The sequence below is a fragment of the Chelonoidis abingdonii genome, chromosome 22 (assembly GCF_003597395.2).
Source record: "Chelonoidis abingdonii isolate Lonesome George chromosome 22, CheloAbing_2.0, whole genome shotgun sequence".
In the NCBI taxonomy this organism is placed as follows: domain Eukaryota; kingdom Metazoa; phylum Chordata; order Testudines; family Testudinidae; genus Chelonoidis; species Chelonoidis abingdonii.
Window position 1 is genome coordinate 8,232,284 of NC_133790.1, and position 26,083 is coordinate 8,258,366.

At 39.2% G+C, this 26,083-nt stretch overlaps 2 protein-coding genes across 5 annotated transcripts in view; both read right to left on the minus strand.

Moving 5' to 3' along the window:
- Window positions 1-1,093, minus strand: part of PITPNM2 (phosphatidylinositol transfer protein membrane associated 2) — a 197,704-nt gene extending 196,611 nt beyond the window's left edge. Inside the window, exon 1 of the mRNA XM_032800530.2 lies at window positions 769-1,093. The gene's annotated coding sequence lies outside the window, so the exon portion shown is untranslated. The remainder of the gene's footprint in view (window positions 1-768) is intronic.
- A 6,701-nt stretch (window positions 1,094-7,794) lies between these two features.
- Window positions 7,795-26,083, minus strand: part of MPHOSPH9 (M-phase phosphoprotein 9) — a 46,293-nt gene continuing 28,004 nt past the window's right edge. For 3 of the 4 annotated variants that reach the window (XM_032800667.2, XM_075059971.1, XM_032800673.2), the window contains exons 11-24: window positions 25,455-25,613; window positions 25,282-25,369; window positions 24,255-24,470; window positions 21,488-21,535; window positions 20,850-20,914; window positions 17,132-17,233; window positions 15,571-15,708; window positions 14,585-14,760; window positions 13,444-13,608; window positions 12,653-12,773; window positions 11,698-11,801; window positions 10,484-10,734; window positions 9,911-9,979; window positions 7,795-8,454 (exon numbers count right to left, since the gene is read on the minus strand). In XM_032800667.2, coding sequence (XP_032656558.1) covers window positions 8,353-8,454; window positions 9,911-9,979; window positions 10,484-10,734; window positions 11,698-11,801; window positions 12,653-12,773; window positions 13,444-13,608; window positions 14,585-14,760; window positions 15,571-15,708; window positions 17,132-17,233; window positions 20,850-20,914; window positions 21,488-21,535; window positions 24,255-24,470; window positions 25,282-25,369; window positions 25,455-25,613 — 1,804 coding nt within the window. In that variant the 3' untranslated portion in view covers window positions 7,795-8,352. The remainder of the gene's footprint in view (window positions 8,455-9,910; window positions 9,980-10,483; window positions 10,735-11,697; window positions 11,802-12,652; window positions 12,774-13,443; window positions 13,609-14,584; window positions 14,761-15,570; window positions 15,709-17,131; window positions 17,234-20,849; window positions 20,915-21,487; window positions 21,536-24,254; window positions 24,471-25,281; window positions 25,370-25,454; window positions 25,614-26,083) is intronic. The other variant, XM_032800671.2, reaches the window with a different exon arrangement.

Below are 26,083 nucleotides of genomic sequence, written 5' to 3' on the forward strand. Positions count from 1 at the left end.
AATACTTAGAAACAGCAAGTGACTTGTATTATTCTCACAGCCGCTCTCACTGTGCGTTACCAGCCCCGTGTGGCTAACTACAGCACGGGAAGAAATGCATGTTAGAAAGCCTGTCAGTGCAAACAACAACACAATGTTGTCTCTAGGATAGAAGTGTCCATGCGACAAGTACGTTTAAAAGAAAAACAACCCCCCCCCCAATCTCTCTGAAAGGTTTCTTTGCAGTAATAACGAGCACGAGACTGGATCTGCGGGCACAGAAGTGACCATTAATGCAGGAGCCTGTGCAGCAGCTCCAAGAGATTGTTTCTTAGCAACCCGGGGAGTAGGTAGCTTTCCCATCCACAGTTCGGTCGTGTTAATAAAACCGACCTGACCAGTTCGAAAAAAGAAGGGGGGGGTTAACATGTATCTTCCCGCCCCCCGACACAGCTGGTGAAAGGTGAAACTCGCTGCCTGCAGGGACCCACTCCCGCCCACGTAACTGAGCGGAAGGGGGGAGACTCATCCCTCCCCACGCCCGGGTCAGTGTTGTTCCCCCTGGGAGCGATGCCCAGCCGGGGGCCTGTCCAGCCACCTGCTGCCCCCCAGCCCCTGGGGACCCGCCCGGGTCCCAGCCCAGAGCCTATGCCACACGCCCCCCAGAACGGGGCCGGCCTAGGCCGCGGGAGCCGAGGGCCGGCCGGCCGCGGCGGCCCCCCCCGCGGGGACGAGGGGCCCCGCGCGCAGCAGCGCCTGCCCTGGGAGCGGCTTCTTCCCCCAACGCACCGGCTGCGGCTCTCGCCGGCCGCGCCCCAGCGCTCGCTGTGCTGCCTCTCCCGGCTACCAGGAGCGGGCTGCCGACTGCCCGCTTCCCTCTCGCATAATCTCCGGCGCGGCGCGGCAGGGCAAGCGGGGCTCCTCGGTGCCGCTGGCCGGGGAGGAGCTGCCGCCGCTGCAGCCCGGGCTCCCGGCGCGGCCGGGCGGCTGCCTGGCAGGGCTCTTGCAGCGGCTGTGGGCGGAGGAGGGGCGCCCCGGCTCGCCCTCTGCCCCTCGGCAGCGACACGGACCCGGCTGGCAGCCTCCTCTCCCGGCGCGAGCCTTGCCCACTGCTGCAGCGCGCGGCCACTTCCTCCCCCGGCTCGCAGGCATTCCCTCACTCCGGGCCCGGGAGCACGAGGGGAGCAGCCGGGCGGGGTGCGCCCCCCTCAGGCCGCGGCGGGGTACGACAGCGCCTGCTGGGCACGGACCGCCAGGGAGCTGCACGCCCGGGCTGTGGGAGCGAGAAAACCCCAGCAGCCGCTCACTGCTGCTTTACAGAGGTGGGGCGAGAGGCAGGGAAATCTCCCCTTTCCAAATTAGCTGTTTCCTGGGACTAAACTCAAGAACTTTTCAGGCCCCACCTAGGGGATGAAGGCAGGTGCAACAGACTAGGGTTAGCCTGAGGACTAATAATACACTCGTAGTGCACTCTTCAGGGCTAGATCTCTACCTGTGTTAGGAAGCGAGGGAAGTCATCTTTATCCCCATTTCTCAGATGCAAAACTGAGGTATCAAGAAGGCAAGTGACTTCACGAAGGAGGCACAGTGAGTTAATGGTAGAGTCTGGAATGGATCTCACCTCTCCTAACTCTCAGATCCATACATGGAAGTTTGTCTTGCACAGTGTACACCCAATAGCCCTGTTTCTCATGGCACAAATGTACAGGGAGCACCTTATGCTAGTAATGCCAGTGCATTCAGGGATTTAGGAAACACCTTTACCATAGTGCTCTTGCTATGGTCATTGCTGGGATCAATGGCTTTAGGGACATAGCCCAGTGCAAGGCAGAGTGCACTGAGGGCTAGATGTAGGGGACTTCCCATCACACTGAAAAGAAACCAGGTCATCTGGATTCAAGTGAAAGACCTCAGCTCATGCATTGCAACCCCCATCTAGCACAACAAATATTGGTAAAAATTCTCAGATGACTGCTGGGTGTGGGTGCAAGGCACCAGTCATCATTACAAGCTCAAAATATGAAGATAGGGCTTCACTAAACCCTGTGATCTCTGTCCCAAAATGTTCATTCACTTCCAAGGCCAGGAAAGATCCCCCCCCCCGTAGCCCTTGACGAATCTAATGCAAAATGTTAATTACTTAGATCTGCATTTAGGAGACCTGTGTGTGGCTTTTCTATAATTTCACAAATCGATGTTTGAAGGCTGGTTTGAGGATGCTTGCCTATATCATCTGCATGTTAATTTCCATCCCATGATAAGGGGGCTTAAAATTAACTTGAAATAATTACACACAACTGATCAGCTGCATCTTATAAGCTCTCCTTTACTGATTTTTTTTTTTAGCATTACCTTTTCATCACATGCCACCCTTGGAACTTAAGGGTCAGAATTAGGAAGCCTAACATTTTCATTTAATTTGACCTTCCACCAGACCCGCTCTCCTTTAAATTCTCAGCCCCCCAGCCCTGTTACAATTTCAACACCTGCACATCTACCAATTTGATGCCATCATGTGCCAGCAATGCCCCTCTGCCATTGGCCAAACCGGACAATCTCTTTGTCCGGTACATTGCCTCCGGTACATCTGCCATTGTCTCATTGGTACATTGGCCAAACCGGACAATCTCTATGCAAAAGAATAAATGGACACAAGTCTGACATCAGGAATCATAACATTCAAAAACCAGTAGGAGAACACTTCAACCTCTCTAACCACTCAGTGACAGACTTGAAGGTGGCAATTTTGCAACAAAAAAATTCAAAAACAGACTCCAAAGAGAGACTGCTGAACTCGAATTAATATGCAAATTAGATACAATTAACTCAGGCCTAAACAGAGATTGGAAATGGTTGGGTCATTACACCAATTGAATCTATTTCCCTATGTTAAGTTCTCCTCACACCTTCTATGGGTCATCTCAATTATCACTTCAAAAGTTTTTTTTTTTTCCTGCTGATGATAGCTCATCTCAATTGATTAGACTCTTCCTGTTGGTATGAATACTTCCACCTTTTCATGTTCTCTGTATGTATAAATATCTCCTGTCTGTGTGTTCCATTCTATGCATCTGAAGAAGTGAGCTGTAGCTCACAGAAAGCTCATGCTGAAATAAATTTGTTGGTCTCTAAGCTGCCACAGATATTCCTGTTCTAATTTTAACACAGGGATTGATTCTGAGACACATAACAAGACTAGCAGCACTGACTACTCTTACATCTTTGCTCACTAACAAAATTGGATAAAAGCAAGAAAAATACAGTGATCTCTACTGGTTTGAAGCCTGAAAAGTAACCAGATTCCTTATATATTTTAAAAATAATATCATTAGTTATTGTAATTGGTTATTTAAAAAATATATGTCATGTGAGTACTTCTATCACACTATACAACATGTCAACCAATTTGCAGAGCTCTGAGACATACAATGAATTACATATAAAGTCATTAGCCTTATCCACATAACTGCATTATCAATATACTGAACTTTCTTCATTACAGCATGTTCAGGATCTTTGTTCCACCATCAAAGCCTTACATACATCTCACCACTGCCCTCTTATCCTCCAATTTTCGTTCCCTATTAACATTCCTATCCTCTTTCCTTACTGCTCCTTTCAGCTTTTCCACTAAATTCCCCAAATTTGCCTCCTACCCAGGGCCGGTGCAAGGATGCTTCGCGCCCTAGGCGAATCTTCCACCTTGCGCCCCCTATCCCCTGCCCTGAGGCGCCCCCCTTTGTGGCACCCCCCCGCCCCAGATCATCCCTGCTCTGCGCACGAGCACCCCAAGCACCAGCACCCCGAGCACGCTGTGGCTGCTTCACTTCTGCCTCCCAGGCTTGCGACACCAATCAGCTTAGGCTTACTTGCTGCAGGCAGCCCTCCCTGAACTCCCCTGCCCTAGCTCCCTCTGTCTCAATGCTGGCAGCGACTGGTGCGGCCGATGATCCGGCCAATGGAGTCGCTGCCAAAGAAAAGTGGCGCCCTCCAAATCCCAGTGCCCTAGGTGACTGCCTAGGTCGCCTAAATGGTTGCACCGGCCCTGCTCCTACCCAAATATAACATCTCCCAATTCTTGTCCAGTGCCTTTCATCTCCTCCTTAAAACAGATTCCTCCAAACCTTGCCTCCAGAGCTCATCTGCTGCTGTCTTATGCCCGAACTCTTGTTGTGTTTTGTTTCCTGTTAGGATTATAAATACTTTAAAGCAGGGACCTTGTCTCTTTATTTGCTTTGCAAAGTGCCTGTCCACAGTTACACTATACACTGGAATACAAATAACTGAAATTAGCTAAGTGCAACATACTTAAGGAACTACTACAGGTAACAAAACTCCTCATCTGAGGGTCAGGAAATGAGATGTATAAAACCGTTGTCTAACTCTGGACCTGTTGCTTTTGTTTTAAATTTTTCCACTGTTTATTTTTCAGCACATCTCAGTGATTTAGTTCAGAGAATAATCTTACTTAACTATACTTATCAGAGCAGGGATGTTGGTCAGTCAGTTGGTCTGGAGAGAACTTAACTGATCTCCCTCTCTCTTCATTTTACCATAATGCTGTAAAGATTCAGCACTGGAAGAGATTTACACCAGAGAGCTGCCTACAAGAAAACTAACAGAAAAAAGACTGACACACACAAAGGTGGCGATTCTAGTTAATTTCCTATCCCTCCGATGCATAGAAGTGCCATACGAATGGGAGGAACTGCAAAGGGAAAAGAGCATAAATATGTTTGAGCCTGTTCAAAATATAATTTGGCCCTCAGCACAGAATGAGATTTAAATCTGTGTTAAAGGAAAGCCATTTTAAAATTGTACATTTAAAAATCTTATGTAAAGGAACACCATTCAGAAATGTCAGCTGCAATAACAGATATAGTTTCAAAAGCAGCCACTGATTTGGGTGCGGCTATTTCTTGGTTCCCAGCTTAAGACACCGTTGGCCTGATTTTCAGAAGTGCTCAACATCTAGATTTCCCACTGACTTAATTTGGAGATTCAGGTTCTCTGCACTTCTTAAGACATCTCATACCTGATTTTCAGTAGGGCACCCAAAATCAGTGATACTATTTCAAAATGTTGGACCAACACCTAGTTTTTCTCAGCAGTATGACAACACAAAGAGAAACAGCTCAGGCTTTCTGAGCTAATGGGAGGTTACTTTCAGACAGAAATTATATAAACTCACTTGAATGATTCTTCTTTCCTGATGTCAACAAATGACTGTAATAAAAAAAAATGAATGGCAGCAAAGAGGGTAGGATGGAGGTAAATTTAGGTCTAAAATGAAGGGTAGTGGAGCGATAATGGAATAGCTGAAATTGGAAACCAGTAGGTATATCAATTATCCAAGGAAAATTGGTTCTTCTGATAACGGAGGGAAGAGAACAGATTTGTAAACAAGAAAAAGCACTTAAGACAATGTGAAGACTGAAGCCCTGTTTTAATTCCCAAGCGTAAACTTATCCAGTAATGGACTGCTTGTGAGAGACCCTTCAGGCTGAATTATACACTTGAAGGCATTAAGCAAGAACACTATGATAATTCAAAATCGTGGAAACACCATTCCTTGTGAGTGGCATTGCAGCTGTTTGGAGGCTGAGATTCTTATTCTCTTTAGGTATTTTGAATCCAATATACAAATCAGAATATAAAATGCCCAGAAGACTAGTCTCAGTCTATGTTAAATCAGAGGGAGAATATTCCACCACCTGAGCTCCCCATCACTGAGATATTCAATCCCCCTTCTAATCTTCAATCGGCAAAGTGGGAGGGGGGGGAGGAGAGAGAGAGAGAGAGAGTGAGTGAGTGTGCACGTGTGTGCGCGCATGCACGCGTGTGCAGGGCCAAATAGGGAAGGTTCTTTACTGAATGCTTTAAAACCCAGTTCTCTAATATTAAGATCAAACTTGCACACGCTGCCTTTATTCCAATGACCCTGCCCTTTCTGTTGCAAAGTAATCATATTGTTGATAGCTTGAACCCTGACACAGTTTGAAACAGATGATGTGATTAAAACCTAGATCACTGGGTAATATCCCTAAACCTAGTATTATTCTTGGGCAGCAGGAAATAATCTAATTAAATGTTTAATATTACAATACAAACCTGAAATATTAGGTATGAACCTTTGTAATTCAGTAATGTCCCACCTAAGAAATACATACTATTCACCACAACAAAATTTGTAAGTGTAAAAGGCAGATTTCATATTTTAATGTGTGATGGGCAGGTCATGGAAAGACAATAGGTGCACAACCTGTGTCAGTGACTGGATCCTCAGAGACCACAAGCAACCGCTGGGCAGACTGAAAATGAGCTGGGCCGATCCCATCACAAAACTCTTTGGCCAGAAATTGAAAGAATGTGCTTGCAACAAAAAGGAATGGTGTAGTGTCAACTTGCATTTGTGGAGGGACAGACGAGGACAAGCCCAGACAAAGGTAACAAAGGTGAACATAACTGTGATTGGAATGGGGACAGCATGATCGTTAGTGTCTGGCATATTAAAAAAAACCTCTGGTTAGATTTTCCAGGTCTTGGAGTGTCAGGGGGAGAAGGGATGTGTGCTAGCACTCACTGTAAACTCAGACACAATGGATCACAAACTAGAGCTGTTGAGAAATAGCAAAACAATGCTAGAAATGATCTGCTAACATAGGCCAATGGCCATCAAGCTAGTAAAAAATATCACAATCTACAGTCATCCAGACCTAATGCAAGTATTGCTTCTAGTTGCTAAAACAGTATAATGAAAGCACTTGTTAACAAAACTACTGAAACAAAAGCTCAGACTGGAATGATAAATTATATACAAACCTCTAAAAACCAAAGTGAAACAGAACTCAACCCTCTTTCACTAATATACAATGTACTTCCTGAACCACAGTACAGAATGCATTTCTGTGTCAAGTATTATTTTCCAAGAGTTATTATACATCCCTTCATTTTTTGTGTGTGTGTGTGTGTGTGTGTGTGTGTGTGTGTGTGTGTGTGTGTGTGTGTGTGTGTGTGTGTGTGTGTGTGTGAGAGAGAGAGAGAGAGAGAGAGAGAGAGAGAATCAGAAGTGAATTTTATCAAGACAAAGTAGAATCATTAAGTACATAGTTACTATAGCAAACTATTTCCTCAAGGGAAGATACCTGTGGAGATTTTTTGAGCAATTACATTGATCATTAGGTTTAATTACTCTTAATGATTACAAACAGAGAGAATACAGAACAAGAACTACTCTCGCAAAAGGCTGAGAGGGTAAAATATATGGAATTCTTTAAGTGTCTAGGGCTTGCGCAAAGAGTGCGGCCTTTGTCTCAGACTGTGAGGGGCATGAAAAAGATTTCCATACCAAGAAGGCCCTCTACCAATGCTGCCATGCATGTAGTTCTGTAGTGCTCTGCATCTTCAACACTCAACCCTCTTGTAACTTGAAAACCCCTTTTCAGCACTAATTTAGGCTCAGTGGGAAGATGCCCCTCACAGTCTGAGATAAAGGCCACACTGTTTGTGCAAGCCCTAGACACTTGAAGAGCTCCACAGATTTTTCCCTCTGCAAGCCTCTTGCGAGGGGAGTTCTTATTTACCAACACTGAGATATCTGAGGATAAGACCAGATGGCATGGTACAGAATTTGGCCTTGAATATTTCCAACAAGATTCTAAATAAATTAGTAAGTCTCAACACTAAAATAATTTTTAATTAACATGAGTCTGTAATATCCTCACCCCATCACACAAGAAATACAATTTTGAAACAAAAATATTTAGTTTGTATAACTATTTTCTGTGCATTTATACAAATGGATATTTAATAGAATTCCAGTTTGCAGACATGCATTTATTTAATATGTGTCACAACAGCAAATTAAAAACCAAGCTACAATATTTTAAATAAAAAGGTGTTTACCATATGCTTGTAGTTATATTCACCACAGAAGCTTTGTGTTGCTTTCTGCATAATATAAAAAGTTCAAAAATGTCATAGTACCTATTATTTACAATGTAGCTATTAATCTCTATAAAAATGGTGAGCAAAATGAACTGCAAAAGGATTACAACATGATTTTGTTCAGAAAACAAGCTGCCTCAGCTTACCTTCCTTATTATAAACTGAATTCTTATACGCTATTCAAAAATAATTCACTTTTTTTTAAATAGTAAAATACACGATTAACATTGATTTCTCAAATATAAGAAAATATGTTTAAATATATGTGGCTATTTGAAGTACAAAATATTGCTGTGTGTAAAGGATAACATGGTTGTAAAACTACTATTGAGGGTTTACAAAAATACAAAACAATTTGCATTTGCTGAGTGCATAATTATACATTAGTGCAAACAAAAGCATATCTGAATTTAATAGATACAAGTCTCAAAGATTTGCAGAGGTACGTAAAACATGAAATCTTTTCAGTGTCATACGGATTGAGCCCAAATCTCTATTAATCCTTTCCAAGCGATCTTCTAAGGTTTCCTAAAGAAAACATTTGAAAAAGATAATACATTCAATACCATACAGTTACCAGCAATGGTCTTCTAAAATTAATATGTTGGTACTGTCCCCATTTTCCATCAGTGTCTTTTCTGATGCATTAACAGCTTTCCACTAACACCAGGACATTTGTCTACCTGAGTATGTACTCAGGGAGCTAGCCTGCACTGACGTCTGTGCTGCCACATCTTCACTACTATTGTTCCTTGTGCTAGCTAGATTAAAGCTAGCATGCATGTGCCTACCTGAGCTACCACTATACCTTCATTTGTTTGTAGATGTACAGTAGAACCTCAGAGTTACAAACACCAGAGTTACAAACTGCCCAGTCAACCACACACCTCATTTGGAACCAGAAGCATGCAATCAGGCAGCAGCAGTGAGAGAAAGAAACACACACACACAAACAGAAAAGCAAATATAGTGCAATACTGTGTTAAACGTAAACTACTAAAAATGAAGGGAGGATGCAGCCTTTTTCTTCTGCATAGTAAAGCTTCAAAGCTGTATTAAGTCAATGTTCACTTGTAAACTTTTGGAAGAACCACCATAATCTTTTGTTCAGAGTTACGAACAACCTCCAGTCCCGAGCTGCTCATAACTGAGGTTCTACTGTATTCTAACTCAGTGGTTTACAACCTGGGGTCCATGGACTATATCTAAGGATTCTGAAAAAGGCTGTCGTTGCCATAGAACACTGGTTTTCAACTTGTGGTCCACACAGCTGTGGGGGTCCGCAGACTATGTCAAAGATTTCCAAAGGGGTCCACACCGCCATTCAAAATATTTAGGGGCCTACAAATGAAAAAAGGTTGAAAACCACTGCTCTAATTTACAACAACTTTACATATCAATAGTTCTAAGTGATTTTAACTGAATTTGATTTACACTCTATAATTTCTTAATTTGATCCTAAGACATGACGATAACTGGCAAACAATTTCCATAAAAGCTAAAGATTCAAACCAATTCATGGGCAGCATAGAGTGGTATGGAAAAGCTCCTGTTACAATCCACTAAACCAGGGATTGGCAACCTTTCAGAAGTGGTGTGCTGAGTCTTCATTTATTCACTCTAATTTAAGGTTTTGTGTGCCAGTAATACATTTTAATGTTTTTAGAAGGCCTCTTTCTATAAGTATATAATGTATAACTAAACTATTGTATATAAAGTAAATACGGTTTTTAAAATGTTTAAGAAACTTCATTTAAAATTAAATTAAAATGCAGAGCCCCCCAGACCAGTGGTCAGGACCGGGCAGTGTGAGTGCCACTGAAAATCAGCTCGCGGGCCGCCTTCGGCACGAGTGGCATAGGTTGCCTACCCCTGCACTAAACCATACCTTAATCTGTAGCAAAACAGAGAATACAGACTGAACTTCCAGTATTGGGAGATTAACTGAAAAAATAGTCAGATACACATAAATAAGTGTTTTCACCTGGTTTAATCTTGCTTGTAAGGTTGTTCTTCCTCCACTACTAGGTATTCGACTCAATGCAGCCTCAATCTAGTAACACACAAAATATTGCAGCTGTAAATTAGCCAGTAACTCAGGGACAGGTTAGAGATATATGTGCAGTGTAATTGTTAAGATATCATATAACTATATAAAATGTTCCATACTATGTAATTATATGTACCTCTGCCCACCCTCATAAACATCCCTTTGAAGAAGAGAGCAGTCTAATTTGGTGCTAGAATGGTTTAATGCACAAACTTTTCATCTCTGAAAGGCTAGTTTAAATCTTGGCTTGTTGCAAAATAAATTCACCTCAGACCCTCTATCCCCATTTGTCTGCATCTCAATTGCAGAATATGACTTTGCTTAGAAGAGTCAAAGGACTGGACTATCAGAACTTTACTGTGCAAGGAAGATGATGCACAGTCAGAACAACTCTGGGAACTTTGAATTGGTTTGAGCCAGGCATAGTGCAGCTATATGGCTATCTCACTAGCCTCTCTCTTATACAAATGAACTTATTCATAAATTTAGAAGAAAAATGGTTTTTACCTGTTGCTTTTCTTGTGTGAGTTCATCAAAAAGTCTCTCAGTTTCAGCCAACGTCTTAATTCTTGATGTATGCTTGGAATCAGCATCATAAGGTACTACTGGTGGAGGAATACTTTGTTCATTTTTGTGTGGTATGTTCCTCTCTTCCCAAGCAGACGCCACAGTTCCTTTCTTCATTCCAGAGTGCAAAGATTCAGTGCAAGAACTATGTTTAGCACAGCTGTCAATGCCTTTACCTGAATGTTGCCTTCCTATGAAAAGATGAAAGTGCTGTTTATTTTTTTTAATTTTCCAGTTTTTTTTTTTATATATATATAATGTATTATACATAACAGAACATAAAGTGAACCATAGGAAAAGCAATGAATCACTGTGATTCTGCAGGACACAAACATACAAAAGGCATGAAAATTCACACTTGAGGCTTTCACGACAAACTTACTAATGTATTTAATTATGCCTCATGATATCAGAATTATCTCAAGATGAAGCTAAACTTGGGAAGAGGTTATATAATATCGATTAGTTGCTGTTGATGACTGAAGACCTTAGTAATCTCAGATTTACAACAAAATAATTTACTACAATATTAAACCAGAATATTTAATACAGGTCATGAAAAGTATTTCACTGTAGCTTCAGACTGCTCTTTATATTATAGTTAAAGAATTAAAAACATGATTGAATATTAAAAATTTAAAAAAATATATTGTAAATTCAGTATTTTAATGAAAATGTGGTTAAAATAATGTTTTCATCCAACTATTTAAAACAATTAAATTAACAAGCTTTATTATTATAATTACCCTTCACTATTTACATGCAACACTTAGTAACCGAACCTTCACTAAGGATATTGAATACACACAATGACATGGTTCCTCGTAACATATATACTCCATAACTAAACTAGAAATTAGGAAATTTATTTCCTCTCATTTTTCAGCTGAATTATTTTTGTTATTCTATTGTTTGTGCATATTTGAGTGTGTATAAAAATTAAATATTTACTGTAAGAAGCGTAATTTCCTACTGCTACAAGCAATATTACTACTGCGTTTATTGATTGCAAACTAAAAGACAGAGCTTTATTAGAAAAATGTCATGATTCCTCTTCTCTAGTCGGTGGAAGCTATGTGGAGGGAAAAAAAAAGTTCCCTTTAGGAGAATGAAGAGAAAAAAAAATCATAATTCTGCCCATTCTGACAAATTACCTTCTGTATCATCTAGAGAAAGAAACTGCAGCCGCTTTCTTGGATTGCTATGTTGTAATGTAGAGGTAGGAACAGTTTCCAAATCATCCAGAAGTATATTGAATCTACAGAATGACGAGGGAAGGGGTGCAGAAGAGACAACTACTTGTTAAAAATACCTTTTATAAAGGATCGTTTATCTTTTTATACTTTTACATATTAAAAACAATTTCCTCTTCAATGGAAAATGTAATCTCTCTGGATTCTCCTAATTACAACCCCACCTTCAGGTTCTTTGGTTTCCATACATCAAAGGCCTTGAATCATGCAACCTGTTTCTGACTTCCATTCTCAAGAGCACTTTAATGTTACACTTAAGAGGAAAGTTCAGCATCACTTTTCCTCCACCTTACATATGCCTGCCCTTTACCCCATCTCCAGAATCAGAATGCTGCCTCTGCAGCTCTGCCAAACAGGATAGCCAGCACAGTATAAAGAAAATCCTTTGTTTCAGTAGTAGGTTTAGTCTCCACATAAGTTTCTATGGGGGAGTGAAAAAGAGCTCTAAGGGCTTACTTTTTTTTACCCATTCTTTAAGGCATCACTTGTATCCCTGCATACTGACCCAGATTTACTCTGTGTTGACATAGGACAATGCCTCTACAGTCTTTTCCCTGTCAATATTATTCCATCAAATACGATATACCTAACACATCACCTTGGTGAATGCTAACTGGCGTTTCCAAGGTTATTCTTGCTCTATTTCAAAAAGCAAACTTGACTTCAGATATATGTCCCAGTCATGCAAACCCTTACTTAAGTGACCAGGCCTCTCTCATATGCAAATTTGATAAGACTACTGCCATGAGTAAGAGCTATTTATAAAAGTATGGGTATGCTGGATCAAGCCCGTAAATTGTGTAACTACTATCAGAAAATAAACCCCGCTGCAAAATTAATATTTACAAATATGTACCTAGTCATTGTGTTTTCGTTTTTGCCAACCAAGTGGCTAAATCCTGGAGACAGGTTTTCGTTTGGAGATCGTTTTGGGCTGTATGTTACTGACACTGGTGCCAGCATTATTTCTCTTCCTGCTGCAGAGAAGAAAAGATTTGAATGCCTAATACTTTTTCTATTTAAATAGTTTTTCTTAATACAATTTAATCCCAAGTCTTAAAGAATTATTTTCAAAGTTCTCCATGAAGTTCTGTCCATTTAAATCATATAAAGTATGTGTCACACACTGATAAATGATAGCAAGGTTACAGCTTTCATATATTCTGTAACTCATGTACGCAACCTTTTTTTCAGAAAATCCATGATAACAGTGTGAGAATCCTTACTTTTAAACTTCCTTCCTTCAGCTGTTTGTAACACAACCTTATGTTATTTAAATACTTCAAAATGCAGTGTATCAGAAGGGTAGCTGTGTTAGTCTGGATCTGTAAAAAGTGACAAAGAGGGAGGATGAGGCCCTCTTCTAGCAGTTGAGGTGCTAGGCAGTTTCTCCTCCCTTGGTGTTCACACCTCAGCTGCTAGAAGAGGGCCTCATCCTCCCTGACTGAACTAACCTTGTTATCTCTAGACTGATTCTTGCCAGCATATTTATACCTGCCTCTGGAAATTTCCACTACATGCATCCGACGAAGTGGGTATTCACCCACGAAAGCTCATGCTCCAATATGTCTGTTAGTCTATAAGGTGCCACAGAACTCTTTGTCACTTTTTGAAGTGAACAATAACCCTGTATACAAAAATGCTTACTTGGAATGTTTGCCTTCCTGTTTGAAGGTGGGAGGGATGATGACCTCTGCCCACTAGGTGAGCTATATCTTTTTGGTCTTTGTTGATCTCTGTATTTCTCTGGGGACCGATTGGCACTAAAAGTGCTTTCATTAAATCCAACAGTGTGACGTCTATGTGATGTTTCTATTAAAAAAAAAATAATAATAATATTTATATCACACAGGATATTGAGGATTCTCCTTCACTCAGTCCCCATGTAACCTACTGTACTAAACCTGTACTTGTTCCATCTCAGCTGTTTCCCATGTCAGTAGGTTTGTGTTATACTAACCAGCTGTACATGCTTAAGTCCTATCCCCACTAGAAATTGAGCAATATTTGACATTCATTGAAGTAAGATGTTAATCTGACCTATGAGGAGAGCCGTTCTGCAGCACAGATACAGAAGAAAAGAACTGAGTTTAAAGTGAAGGTAAACAGGACAACTCTGAGCTAGTAAGAAATAGCACAGGCTTAACAGAAATGGGAGACAGAAAGCAGGGCAGCACAAGTATCTTGAAAGACAGGAGTTAGAACAGGACCTGAGTTTTCAAACCTAGCTGCTTGAATTTAGGCTCCTAAATCCATATTTTTAGTGCCTGAATAATAAAGGCCTGATGCGAAGAGGTACTGAGCACCTGCAACTCCAGCACCATAGAGGAAGAAATTAAGTCTACTCAGTCATATAATACATGGCAGCTTTCATGCCAACATTTAGACGTTACACTACAACAAAACAAATGTGGGTGCAAAGACAGCAGGAACTTTGTTAATACTCAATGTATATAAATTTCCGCTACAGAAAGGACACTGAACTAGATGAACTAAGATGATGGTATAGAGAATTTCCTGCATTCCCATTATTTTAAACAAGTCAACTAAGCTTTATTATTGCAGGTTTTGTTAGACAAACTACAGAGCATTGTTTTAAAATACACAAAGACTCTTTGCAAAGCTATTAACTATTTTTACCCTGTCACCTGAGCCAGGCTAATTCTAACCTTTGAAAATAAAGGGGGGGGGGGGGAGGGAGAGAGAGAGAGAGAGAGAGAGAGAGAGAAAAAACACATGATTTCGAGGATGCAAGTCAAGACAAATCCAAGAATATAAATAAATTTACTAGTTGAAGTGTCTTCTTTTTCTGTCTGTGTGCCCCAACTTTTAAAGGCTTTTCCCTCTTCAAGTTCTTTAAAGGCTTTCATGATTGGTGTGTCTGGTGCCTCATTTTCTTTTTTTGCCATTACATTTGTTAAAGAGTCTTCTAGTGAAGGGTCCTTTTCAGGAGGAGAATGGTGCCTTAAATAGTATATGAAAGCAGCGTATGAGGAACCAAGATTTTATATGGTAAATAGGCTATCCAATTGTCAACCGAGAGTTACACTCACATAGAAATAAATTTAATACTTTACAGTTTGTTGGTGCAAAGTATTGTCATCTTACAATAATTCAAATGAAATTCTTATAATGTTCTTTATTTCATCCAGAAACCTCTAACTTTTGAATATTAGTTACAGGATGATGTGAACCCCCAAATCTGAGCAATAGTGGAAATGAGTGAAGTCTGGTGAGCTAGAATTTTTCAAACATCAACTCTGTAAAATCTTAACATCAAATCTACCCTGAGAATGAGGAAGGAACAAGGTAAACTACTAAAGAGACAGAGTGACATCCTCATCAAAACTGAAGTCTGCAGAACCAGCAGAGCTGCAACCAACCATGCCAGTGCAATTCTAACCGAGAACTCCTTTGCTGATCAAGGAACTGAAGTGGAATATTTCAGAGGGCATAAAGGCAATGGGAGTTGGTCAGTGAACAAGATATACCTATGAAGTCTCTTCAAGGGCAAAAGATCTTGGAGAGCTAAGAAAGTCCCTGCCTATTTCACACTAGATTAGGAGGTTCTTTCAAAACATGCACAGCACTTTAGGCAATGGATAAATACTTTAGACTTCAGTAAATAAATACAAGCACAAAGCTCAAGAACAGTCAATTGTAGAGAAAATTATTTCTAAAATCAGAAATTGCATAGATATTTTTTAGATTACAACTGCTCTGATTCTCCACTACATCAGAGTGGAGGGTGGTGGTTACAGGAAGCTATCTTACCGAGAAGGAGTGTAGGTTTCCTCCAGTCTATTATCCATAATGCTCTCTTGATTTTCTAAAGGTTGGCCTGTGAAGATTGAATACTCTGCTCCTGGTATCAACCACTTCCGTCTGTTTACATCAGAAGCTGTCAGCTTGCTATTGGAGTGAAAAGCTTCAGGATTATGAAATGCTTAAAGTTTTGGTTTTGAAATTAAAAAAAAAAATAGCACTTATACTAGCCAGAGCGAGAAAGCACCTTACATTCCAACACAGAATTACAAATTTGTAAATATTTGGAGAGACAAGTACCTTTTTAAAAAGTGAGTGTTTTAATTAAAAACACACACACTCAGATTTCAGTAATTATTTATAATGTATTTTTAGATGGCAGTATTTTCCACAGATCTATACTTCCGTACAGAAACACTTGCTTTTCTGACTTCAAGTGCCAGATACCAAGTTGGCTTCTTCGCAAAGACTTTGAATGAATTATACAAAACTAAGATATAATTGTACCTAAGGTGAAGCTGTTGGTTTAAAGTCTCCAACTCTTTATTTCTCTTTTGTCTCATCCTATATATTTCTTAAAAAGAAAGAGCACAACTGATAATACAGAGGAGTGATGAATATAGAGGCCATCAACTATTTTCAGTTGAAAAATTACAGATTAGAAATACCAAAAAAAAGTGATTTTATATATAGATTCATTAAAAAGTACACAAAAATTAGAACAGCAGAGTATCAATTCACACAATACCAAGAATGATAATTATATTTCTTTAAATCTATCCTGCTGTTTGTTTAAATGGAATGATGCTCTCTCTGTGTATGTTATCAGTTTATAAGGCCTGATTTCATCCCCAGTTCTACTTTGGCTTCAGCAAATTGCACCTCTTCCCTACACCAGTGGGGGCAAATCTGTCTCATAACAATTAAGTCTTTCCATTTTTCCTATTTTGGAGGCATCCCCATTTTCTAGCTATTTAACTAGTCCTCACCAGAAACTATCCCTCTCAGTTGCTAAGTGGTACATTTCTGAAGTTCCTTAACAGAAGGTAAAAAACTTTTGAGGCATGCTTTATACATCAAAGGAGCAAAGCAGGAACACCCCAGTTTTGCCCCTCTCCTAGCAAAATTTACACCCTACTTTCCACATAAAATTTTACAAGTGTCACTTAAATTATTTTAAAAAATTTAAAAAGTCACATACACCTTTCTGATTCAAAGTATTAAAGGTACAATGACATGGAGCCTTTACGGTCCAATTGCAATTCAGATCTTATACTTCCTACTGTGTACTTTACTCACAAGGGTAATCTCTACTCATTTAAGTAATCCCAGTGAAGTAATTGAAACCACTTACGGGAGTAAGGATTGTACAAGTAAAGCTTGCAAAACTGGACGCCCATATTTTTTATTTCACCTTTTAATTATTTCCTGGCATATAATATGCTGGATTATGTAATATGTCTTTCAACTGTTACAGTCTACTGTTAGATAACCCATTTTTAGCCAAAACAGAAAAACTGCTCAATAAAACACATCACCCACCTTTTCACATGATAGAATATTCACTTACTTGGCATGAGATGTTCTTAAATGACTTTCAGTAATATGACGGAGTTTCAACATATTTTCATGTTCTACCTGCTTGATCTGAGCTTCGAGTTTTGAAATTGTTCTAATGCAGAAGTAATGAAGACATATTACAAGGAGGTTTAAAAGAAGTTTAAAATAGTATTGTTCGATCTTATTCAATATTAAAATAGAGATTTTTTAATATATGTTCTTGGTGGAAGAAGCATAACCAGTATGTAAAGATACTTCATTGTATCCGATTCCAAGCTCTGTCAAATCAGAAGTTAAACATCAATGGAGGGCAAGAAAAAAATATGTTGCTGTGGAATAATTCCACTGAAGTGTAAAACCACTGAAAAATACTAATAAGGTTACATGGGTTCTATCTGAATGAAGTCTATTTTTTTAAATTAGCTTCACCAAAAGGAAGAAAGAAAAAAAAAAATCTCTTTTCCTCCTTGAAAAGGTGGATTTCTGTAAAAAGCTCCCTCATTCTGGATTTAATGGGCTGATCTTCATCTCATATGTCACTCAGGTAACTCACCCAGCCTGCTGTTCAGACTTTTCACATCATAACTCTCCCCTCTCTCACCACAGAGTAGCCCACACCTTTGATTAATCAAACCTTAGCAAGAATTCTGTTAAACCGGAAATCAGAATTAAAGTGAAAAACCCCAAACCTGGTGGGCTTCTAGATTGGGGGACTGTAACAGCGACATGCCCAAGCAGGTATATCACCTCTGTGTCCAACCATTTCTCAATACTTCATCTAAGAGGTTGTGTGTGGTCTCTGCTGAAACCTAGGACCCAGCTGATTGTCATGGTTACTGTGAGATGTTTGTAAGGCAAATAATTTAAGAGATATGTAAAATGAAGAATATTAGGTTTCAAAACTGTTGACCTTATCACCTGAGGCGAGACAGATCTCAGAGCTAACCCAATCAACACTGGGAACAATAGATATCTGTAAAGCCAGCCTATGGTTACTATCTGGACCAGGTGCAGGCTTGAGGAGTTAAAGACAAAAGAACTCCAGGAAACATCTCTGAATAAGGGAATTGCCTAGGGAAAGAGCACAGGATTTGTTCTATTACAGAGGAGATACTCTGCCAGCAGAAGTGGGGTTGTCTTATTAAAGGTGGATAATAGCTTTCTGAACTGGACAAATGTGGCAAGACTGACCACTGAGTGAGAAATACCATATTAGACAGGAAAGTAACTTGTTAATAATTATAAGCTATAGATTTTGTATATGTTTTTCTTTTACTTGTATCCTTATGTTTCCAAACCTTTATACTTGCTTTTATTTGAATCTCTATCTCAAACTCTGTTAAATAAAATTCAGTTTGGTTTTACATCTAAGTCCTTTGTGCTAAGGAGAATGGCGAATTGAGGTGCACTGCTTCCATGGAGGCCATGGGTCAGTGTAGACTGTGGGTTTCCAGTCAATAAAGGGTTGGGCACTCAAGTGTATCAAAGTGGGGTGTGTGAAATTGCTAGCTTGCATTGGGAGAGGGAATTGTAGAGCCCAGAGCAGAAGGCTTGTGTTGCCAACAGCCAGTAGTTGGGGAGGCTTTCCCAAAGCCGAGGGGAGGGGTGGCCAATCTGTGGCTCCGAAGCTGCATGTGGCTCTTCAGAAGTTAATATGCGGCTCCTCCAATAGGCGGTGAGTCCGGTGTGGAGCTACAGATGCCAACTTTCCAATGTGCCGGGGGATGCTCACTGCTCAACCCCTGGCTCTGCACCAGGCCCTGCCTCCACTTCTCCCCTTCCCCCGAGGTCCCCACCCCTTCCTGCCCCCTTCCCCAAGCCTGCCACACCCTCGCTCCACCCCATTCCGTCCCCACAGCCTCCCGCACACTGTGAAACAGCTGATCACAGCTAGTGGGAGGTATGGGGAAGGAGGAGGAGGTGCTGATCGTCGGGGCTGCAGGAGGGCAGGAGACATGGGGCGGGGAATGGGATCTGACGGAGAGGCTGCTGACGTATGTACATCGGTAAATTCTGACTCCTTCTCAAGCTCAGGTTGGCCACCCCTCGTCTAGGGGGCAAAGACAAGGCTCTCTCATGCTGTAAGAAGGTGGTAGTGATCCACCTGAAGTAACCCTGAAAATGTCACTGGGATCCGTCACAGAAATAGAGTTTTCAGATAGGAAAATAAAAATATCCTTTTCCACTAAGATTGCCCCCAATCTGAAATGGTCTATGCCCCAGCAGTTCACAGAACCAGATGAGAGAAACAGACAATGCAAAAGAAATACTAAACTGAACTGCCCCTGACTCCTGCTCTCAGAACATAGCATACAAGTATGGCAAAGGCACCTCAATCTTCACAACGCCTTAAAAAAAAAAAATAATGTAGATAGATGCCAGGTAAATGACCAGTAAGTTTCTTTGAGACAGGGGGACACCATGTCAGCTTGGGATGTGTCTACATCCTTTGTGGTCTTAAACTCTCAAATGCTTAATAATGTGCACTTTCTTGATTCAGGAGTAAATTCAAAGCCTAAGCAGGAAGACTTCTCCCCCTCCCACCTTTTTTTTTGGAACCCAGAACAAAAATAAATAAGGATTTTGGCTTCCTAAAAACCCATGAATTATACAAATATATAAAAGGGCCAGGGCAACACCCAAAATGGTCCCAAATTCCCTCTCTTTGGCTAGATTGGCTTTAGACAAAGCAATGGAAGCTTAATGGTTTAGTAACAATGAAATCTAGAATTGATTAGGAAATTAAACTGGTGACCATCCTAAGAGTAACACTGTGAAAAACAACAAACAGAAATATACATGAAAAATGGTAGTATCTCCATCTCTCCTGATCTTTCTGACTTATGAACAGCAAGACTCCAGATACCTCAGATGAACATGGGGAGGGAAGGGATGACAGCACATACCCACAAAAGAGAAACACAGTGAGTCACATACCAAGAGAAGTCAGATCAAAGAAATCCTGTGCGGCCTATACTATAACTTTCCCAGAGTAAAGTCCCTCTTCCCCTGCCGGCCGCCCTGAATGCTCTGTTTAGCAGGCTTGCAAAGGAACTGTTGTGAAACATGAGACAAAGACTTCCAACAGTCTGTAGCCATGCACAATACTGGCTGGACTTTGGCCCTGACATTCATCTCTTGATGGTCATGAGTCCTGCCTGATGCATATCCAGAAAGTGTAAATTCAATGGATTGCAGTTCTTTCAGCCAGGAGAGAGGTCTAGATAGCAGGAGGGACAGCCATAGGATGTATTATTCCTGCTCTATACATGGAACACCTTCCTGTCCTTTATTTGTGCCTAGGTGCCATAATTTTGAACAGCAAATTCCTGTCAACATCCACGTTCCTGAAAACCAGATCAAAGACTGGTTAGCTGAAGATGAGGGCTTTTGAGGAGAGAACTCTGGCATGAAAAGCTTGACCAGTGGATTGGCTGAACTGAAAGACAACAGAAAGAGGAGACGCAACCCATTCATTCTAGATTGAGAGGCGGTCCTGATGAGGAAAAAAAAATGTTTGAAGTGTTGTAAAATAAGTAGGCTCTTATAATTTGTGCAACGTAACATAAAATTATTCAATATCTGTACAAAGGTGCTTCATTAATTTTTACAAATTGCAACTGGATCTAAAGATCTGCAATAATTTTCATTATCAAGGATTAAACGCTAAATGCATTAAAGCTAGATTCATACTATTAAGATAGTACTAAGATGCTTTCACATTTTACCTTTTCAAATCAGAAATCTGGGTGTTTGCATCAACCAATTTATTTTCAGTTGCATTCAGTGTATCCTGTAAAATACACAAAGAAAAAAGTAACAAGTGCAAACACTCTATAAGGGAAAAAATGAGTAACTTCATCTATATCGAAAAATTACAATTTGTATCACCTTTTTATTTGAAAGGGAGTTTTGTTAAAACAAAATCCTTAGACTTCCATTTGACTTTGCAATACTCTTGTTGTCTAGGATTAAAATATCATATAAACAATAAGATTTCCTTCTTCATCTGATGTACTCTGAACTCCTTGTTCTTCCTCCTTCTATGACATTGCAAACATACTAGGAAGCCATTTGTTAAAATATATAGATTCATCCCTGTAATCCTTTTTTAAATACTTAAAATATTATATGTATTTCTGTGCCATGGTGATATATCTGGGCCTAATACTGTGGCCGTTCAAAGTTTTCCCTGCCTTTAGTTCCCTTGATTCAAATATTATCCTCTCACTTATAGTTGGATATCTGGACATTCCGGTACTGTCACTCCTATATATATATATATATATATATATATATATATATAAAACTATACAAAGATTTTTACTCAACAGTTTTTAAATAAAATTAATCCATGCCTACTTACCTTTACTCTTTCATGTTCTTTTCCAAGTGATTCATATTCTCCCAGAAGCTAAAAGAAAAAAACTGCAAGTAGTAAAATTAAAACATAATGGAAAACTAAACTCTTATAATCTGATATGCATTTTAATTTCTTTTAAAAAGTTATTGACTTAAAGAAAAAGTCCATTTACGAAAATTAAGTTTAAGCCTTTCAGCTACAAGCAAAATAAGAACTGTAGCATATTTGCTCCCTTACACTATGCTAAGGCTAGACTGTATATTTCTGCTTGTAAATGTAAGGTGCAGACACATGAGGAAATTGTGATTTAAGAGAGCTAAATTTCTCTCCTTGGCCCATTTGCTCCGGTGGTTTAGTACACCAGTTTGCTATTGGTCTATGTCCGTAGCAGACTATTTCATCTTCTGTGCCAGTGCAGCTGAAGTGGGTGGCACACTGGAGGGATAAGCCAACCATTACTTGGCTGCCTGCACCAGCACACCTGCACACAAGTGGAGGGGAAGTAGAAGTTGCATGAAGACTGCTTTCCTTCCAATGCTGGGCCCCAGCAAGAGCATATAGAAGTAAGGAGGCACTTTATATCCCCTGACCTTCTGTTTCAATTCATTGTCCCTTGCACTATCTTGATTATTAAGATTTAAATGTAGAAATTATTCGAACTGATGAATAGTTTATTAGAGGCAAAAAGTTGAAAACACATACTGCCAAATAAGCTATGCCTGAACTTTAGGGTTTGTTAAATGTTTGTTTTATGAAGCTTTATGATCTATTACAAATTTACACACACACACAAAAATCCAGTGGAAACAGGATTTCTTAATACATATAGTCCCCTGGACTATTTGCAATCCAGATAATGTAATAAAACTGACTAAAGGCTGAATAAAAATGAAACATCTTTTTAATGTAAACTGAACAAAATTAATATGGAAAGAATTATGGGCCAGATCTTGCAGACCCAGGAGCTTATCTATGGGAGTCAGAGTTTGCAGGATGTGAACCCACGTAATTTAACATAGAGCAATCTTCTGACTACAACCACCATCCTGCACGCTATTTTGCATAGAGGCACCTCTGCCTACCTATGGGGCTATGCACAAATGCGGTGTTACAGAACAATTTGCAAGTTTGGGACCAACAACACATGAAAAATATTTAATATAGATCTCCTCATTCACAATGGGTGAAAAGTCACCACTGAGCAGGACGCTTGCAAGAATATCTACACCATTTAAGACATATTTAAGCCCTTAGATCCAGTGCTTTGCTGAGCTGAAGCTTTAAAAAAAGAGTTTGAGAGGTGTCTTTCAGTCTAGAAGAGTATAGCTGAACAATATAAAGAAATGATTTTTGGGAGTGGATCTTAATGAATTCAAGTTTATTGATCAATATAGTTGTCTCAATTTAAGAGTTAGTCCTTTTTATTGCTGACAGCTATTTTCGTTTTCAATTCACTTTTTTCTTCCAGTTCCCAATGGCAGAAATCCTTTTAAATATTCAGGGCATATGTATAAACAGAACACAAACTGGATTAAGTCCAGAAAGTCAGATTTTCCCTAGCAGACTTTATTTCTAAAATACTGGCAGTCCTTTTTGTTTGCACAAATAATGTTAACAGTTTGTTACTTGTCTAATACTTGTGTGCTTTAGCATTATCCTGCTTGGAGTATGTTCGTTTTTTCTAAAATGAATTTTATTAAAAATATAAAATATAAAAACTTCTTATAAAACAAATGTCAAGAAAGTAATCAGAAAAAACCACTGAAGAGATAAAAGGAAACAAAAATTACTTGCCCACCAAAGATGGTATTTTCAAAGGTGCTTAATACTGGCTTTGCTCTGCTTCCGGTGAAGTCAATGGTCAAATTTCCCACTGACTTTAAAAAGGAAATATTTTGGCCAACACAGAGCACTTTTCAGAATCCCATCCTAAAAAGGGAGCTAAAGCTCCCAATATGTTTTCACACTGCTAACCTCCATTCTGTAAATTTTAATATTAATATTATATATTTAATATTATTAATTTTAAAATTTTAAGATTAATTTTAATATAAAGTAATAATTAAGTCAGAAAGCAAGGTTCTATTAATTTGGTCTGCAGTCGGACAGAAAATCTGAACAAACCACAAACTTACAATACAAAACATCAGCTCATCCCCAGTGAATTTAAAATAAATAAATAAATAAATAAAAAATCAGCGAGGAACTTATTCTAAAATTAGTTCAGAAAATGTTACCTTACCAGACACCAGATGGTAAGCTAAGTTATCACCACTATTTGACTGCTGGAGACAGAAAAGAAACTGAGTAGGCAGAGTCTTTAGAGATCTGTCTCCCTGCTGTTGCAAAACAACACCTAGCCATCTGGACTTGAAGGGTATAAATAATACTTAATTTCTCTATAATGTCAGTAAAATGATCTAACAGTTTAAAAAGTAATAAAAATACATGATGAGTTATACTATACATACTCTTTTAGTATGTACAATAATAAGAAAATACAATCAAATCTGCACTAGTGACCAATTTGAGTAAACAATTTGGTCTCAAATAACAATTTTAAAATATCTATTATATTTCTAGTATAATCTAGTTCAGCCTTTATTTAACTGCCATCTTCACAAGACTGAATTTTCCTGGTTCCTTGGCTGGTCACTTAAGGTTCTGCTACAGTAAATTTTGAGAGTTATTCCAAAGGCATCCAGGACTTCTACAGTTCATGGAATATTGTGCAGTTGTAAACCATTATTAATTAAATTTTCTCACTTACATCTTGAAGCATTTTATTTTCTTCCTTTAACCTGGCATCTTTATTATTTGACAGTTTGTAAGCCTGTTCAAATGCTTCTTCTAGATCCTTAAGCCTAGATTTTAGTCGGCTGATAGTGTTATCTTTCTCTTTATGACTTGTGCGCATTTCTTCAATACGTTCTTGCAAAACTTTGGAAGTATTACTGACTGCATAAAAGCGTTCTCTCCAATCTGTCTACAAAACAAAACAAGGTTCATTAAAACATTTACCTAACCAATTTTGTCTCTAAATATTAAAGTTATAATCTTAAATCTTACAAGGCTAGAAAGCAGAAGTTAATTTTTAATAATGTACAGAAACTGAAAAAAAGTTTAAGCTACTTTCTTTAGTGCAATGCATTAGACTAAAAAAATAGATTCAAGAAAAGAAACCCAATTTCCCTGTTCTTTAGCAAGGAACCGGTTTGCTGTATAGCCATGAAAGGACAGGCCCTGGCCTAGCAGGAAAGCTGAGGGTCATGAAAGGAGGATTCGTATATTTTGGCCCAACTGTGCCTTTACAACCTAGAGTAGGGTAGATATAGGTAAAGGAATAGCTCTTTTTGCCTCACTACACAAGGAATTTGCCTTATCACCCATGTGTAAAATAAGAAAAAGTAGTAATTATTTTGCCTCCCACCCTTCTTTTTTTTTTTTTTTGAGAGAGAAAAAAAAAATCAGAAACATGTCTAATATTTTATTGGTTAACTTTAGTTCTCGCTAAAATTGGAAGGAAGGTGGGGGGATAGGATTATTTACAAATAATAAAGTTTAAACATTTACAGAGGAATGATGCTCAAAAGATGGGGATTTTGTAGATCAAGAGGTTCTAAAGGTGCAGAACTTAGTATCTATGCATATATGAGCTGGCTGTTCATATTATGCGATATCGGATGAGGCCAACATAACTATCAACTTAATCTATATTTTTTTTTTTTTTAACAGTTGCACACTCTTACCTTTTCACTTAACAACTTTAATCCATGTTACCCACAATGTATACTTACCACTTGCATTTCTAGCATATTATTCTTATTTTCAAGGGTTCTCATGCGAGTACTAGCTTCATTGAGAGCAGCATCTAACTCGTCACACCTAGAGGCATAAATATTTTGAAAATTACCAAAGAATGTATACAGTAAAAAACGCTTTTCCTTATAGTCACAAAAACAAATATTACCTATCAACAAGATTTTGATTGATTTTCTTCAGCTCTTCAGATGAAGCAGTTTTATAGCTTTCCTCAAGTTGTTGTTTTAAGCTAAGGATCTCGGAGTCATAATAAGCTCGTAGATCAGCTATGTGTCGGGCATGTTTTTTCCTCAAGTTCTGCCTAATCCTGATTTTAAAATTAACATATAATTATTGTTTTTTTCCCACATTATGGAATGTAAATCTTACCCTAGTCTACATTAACATCCACTGGCAACCTAACATTAAAACTATTGCCATATTTATTACTACATGGACTTCTCTCACACAGGACTAGCTACTGCTCCTACTGAGGTCAATGGAGAAAGTTGGTTTTACTGGTGCAGGATCAAGCTCTCAGTGCCTGTATATATGTAGATATGTATAGTAACAAATTCAAGGCTTTTCTTCTCTCTGCCTGCACAGACCAATAGAAGATATGCACGTTAAATTAAAATGGTGGAGGGGGAGAGACAGAAGAAAACTCCAAAACTACCACCAAGATATGATCCCTTAGAAAAGCCACACACACACCCCTTATAAAGATGGGGTCTGCTGCTCTTTGAGGAAAGCAATATAGCTTAAACAGAGGGAGTGAAGGGATATTTGCTTTTCATT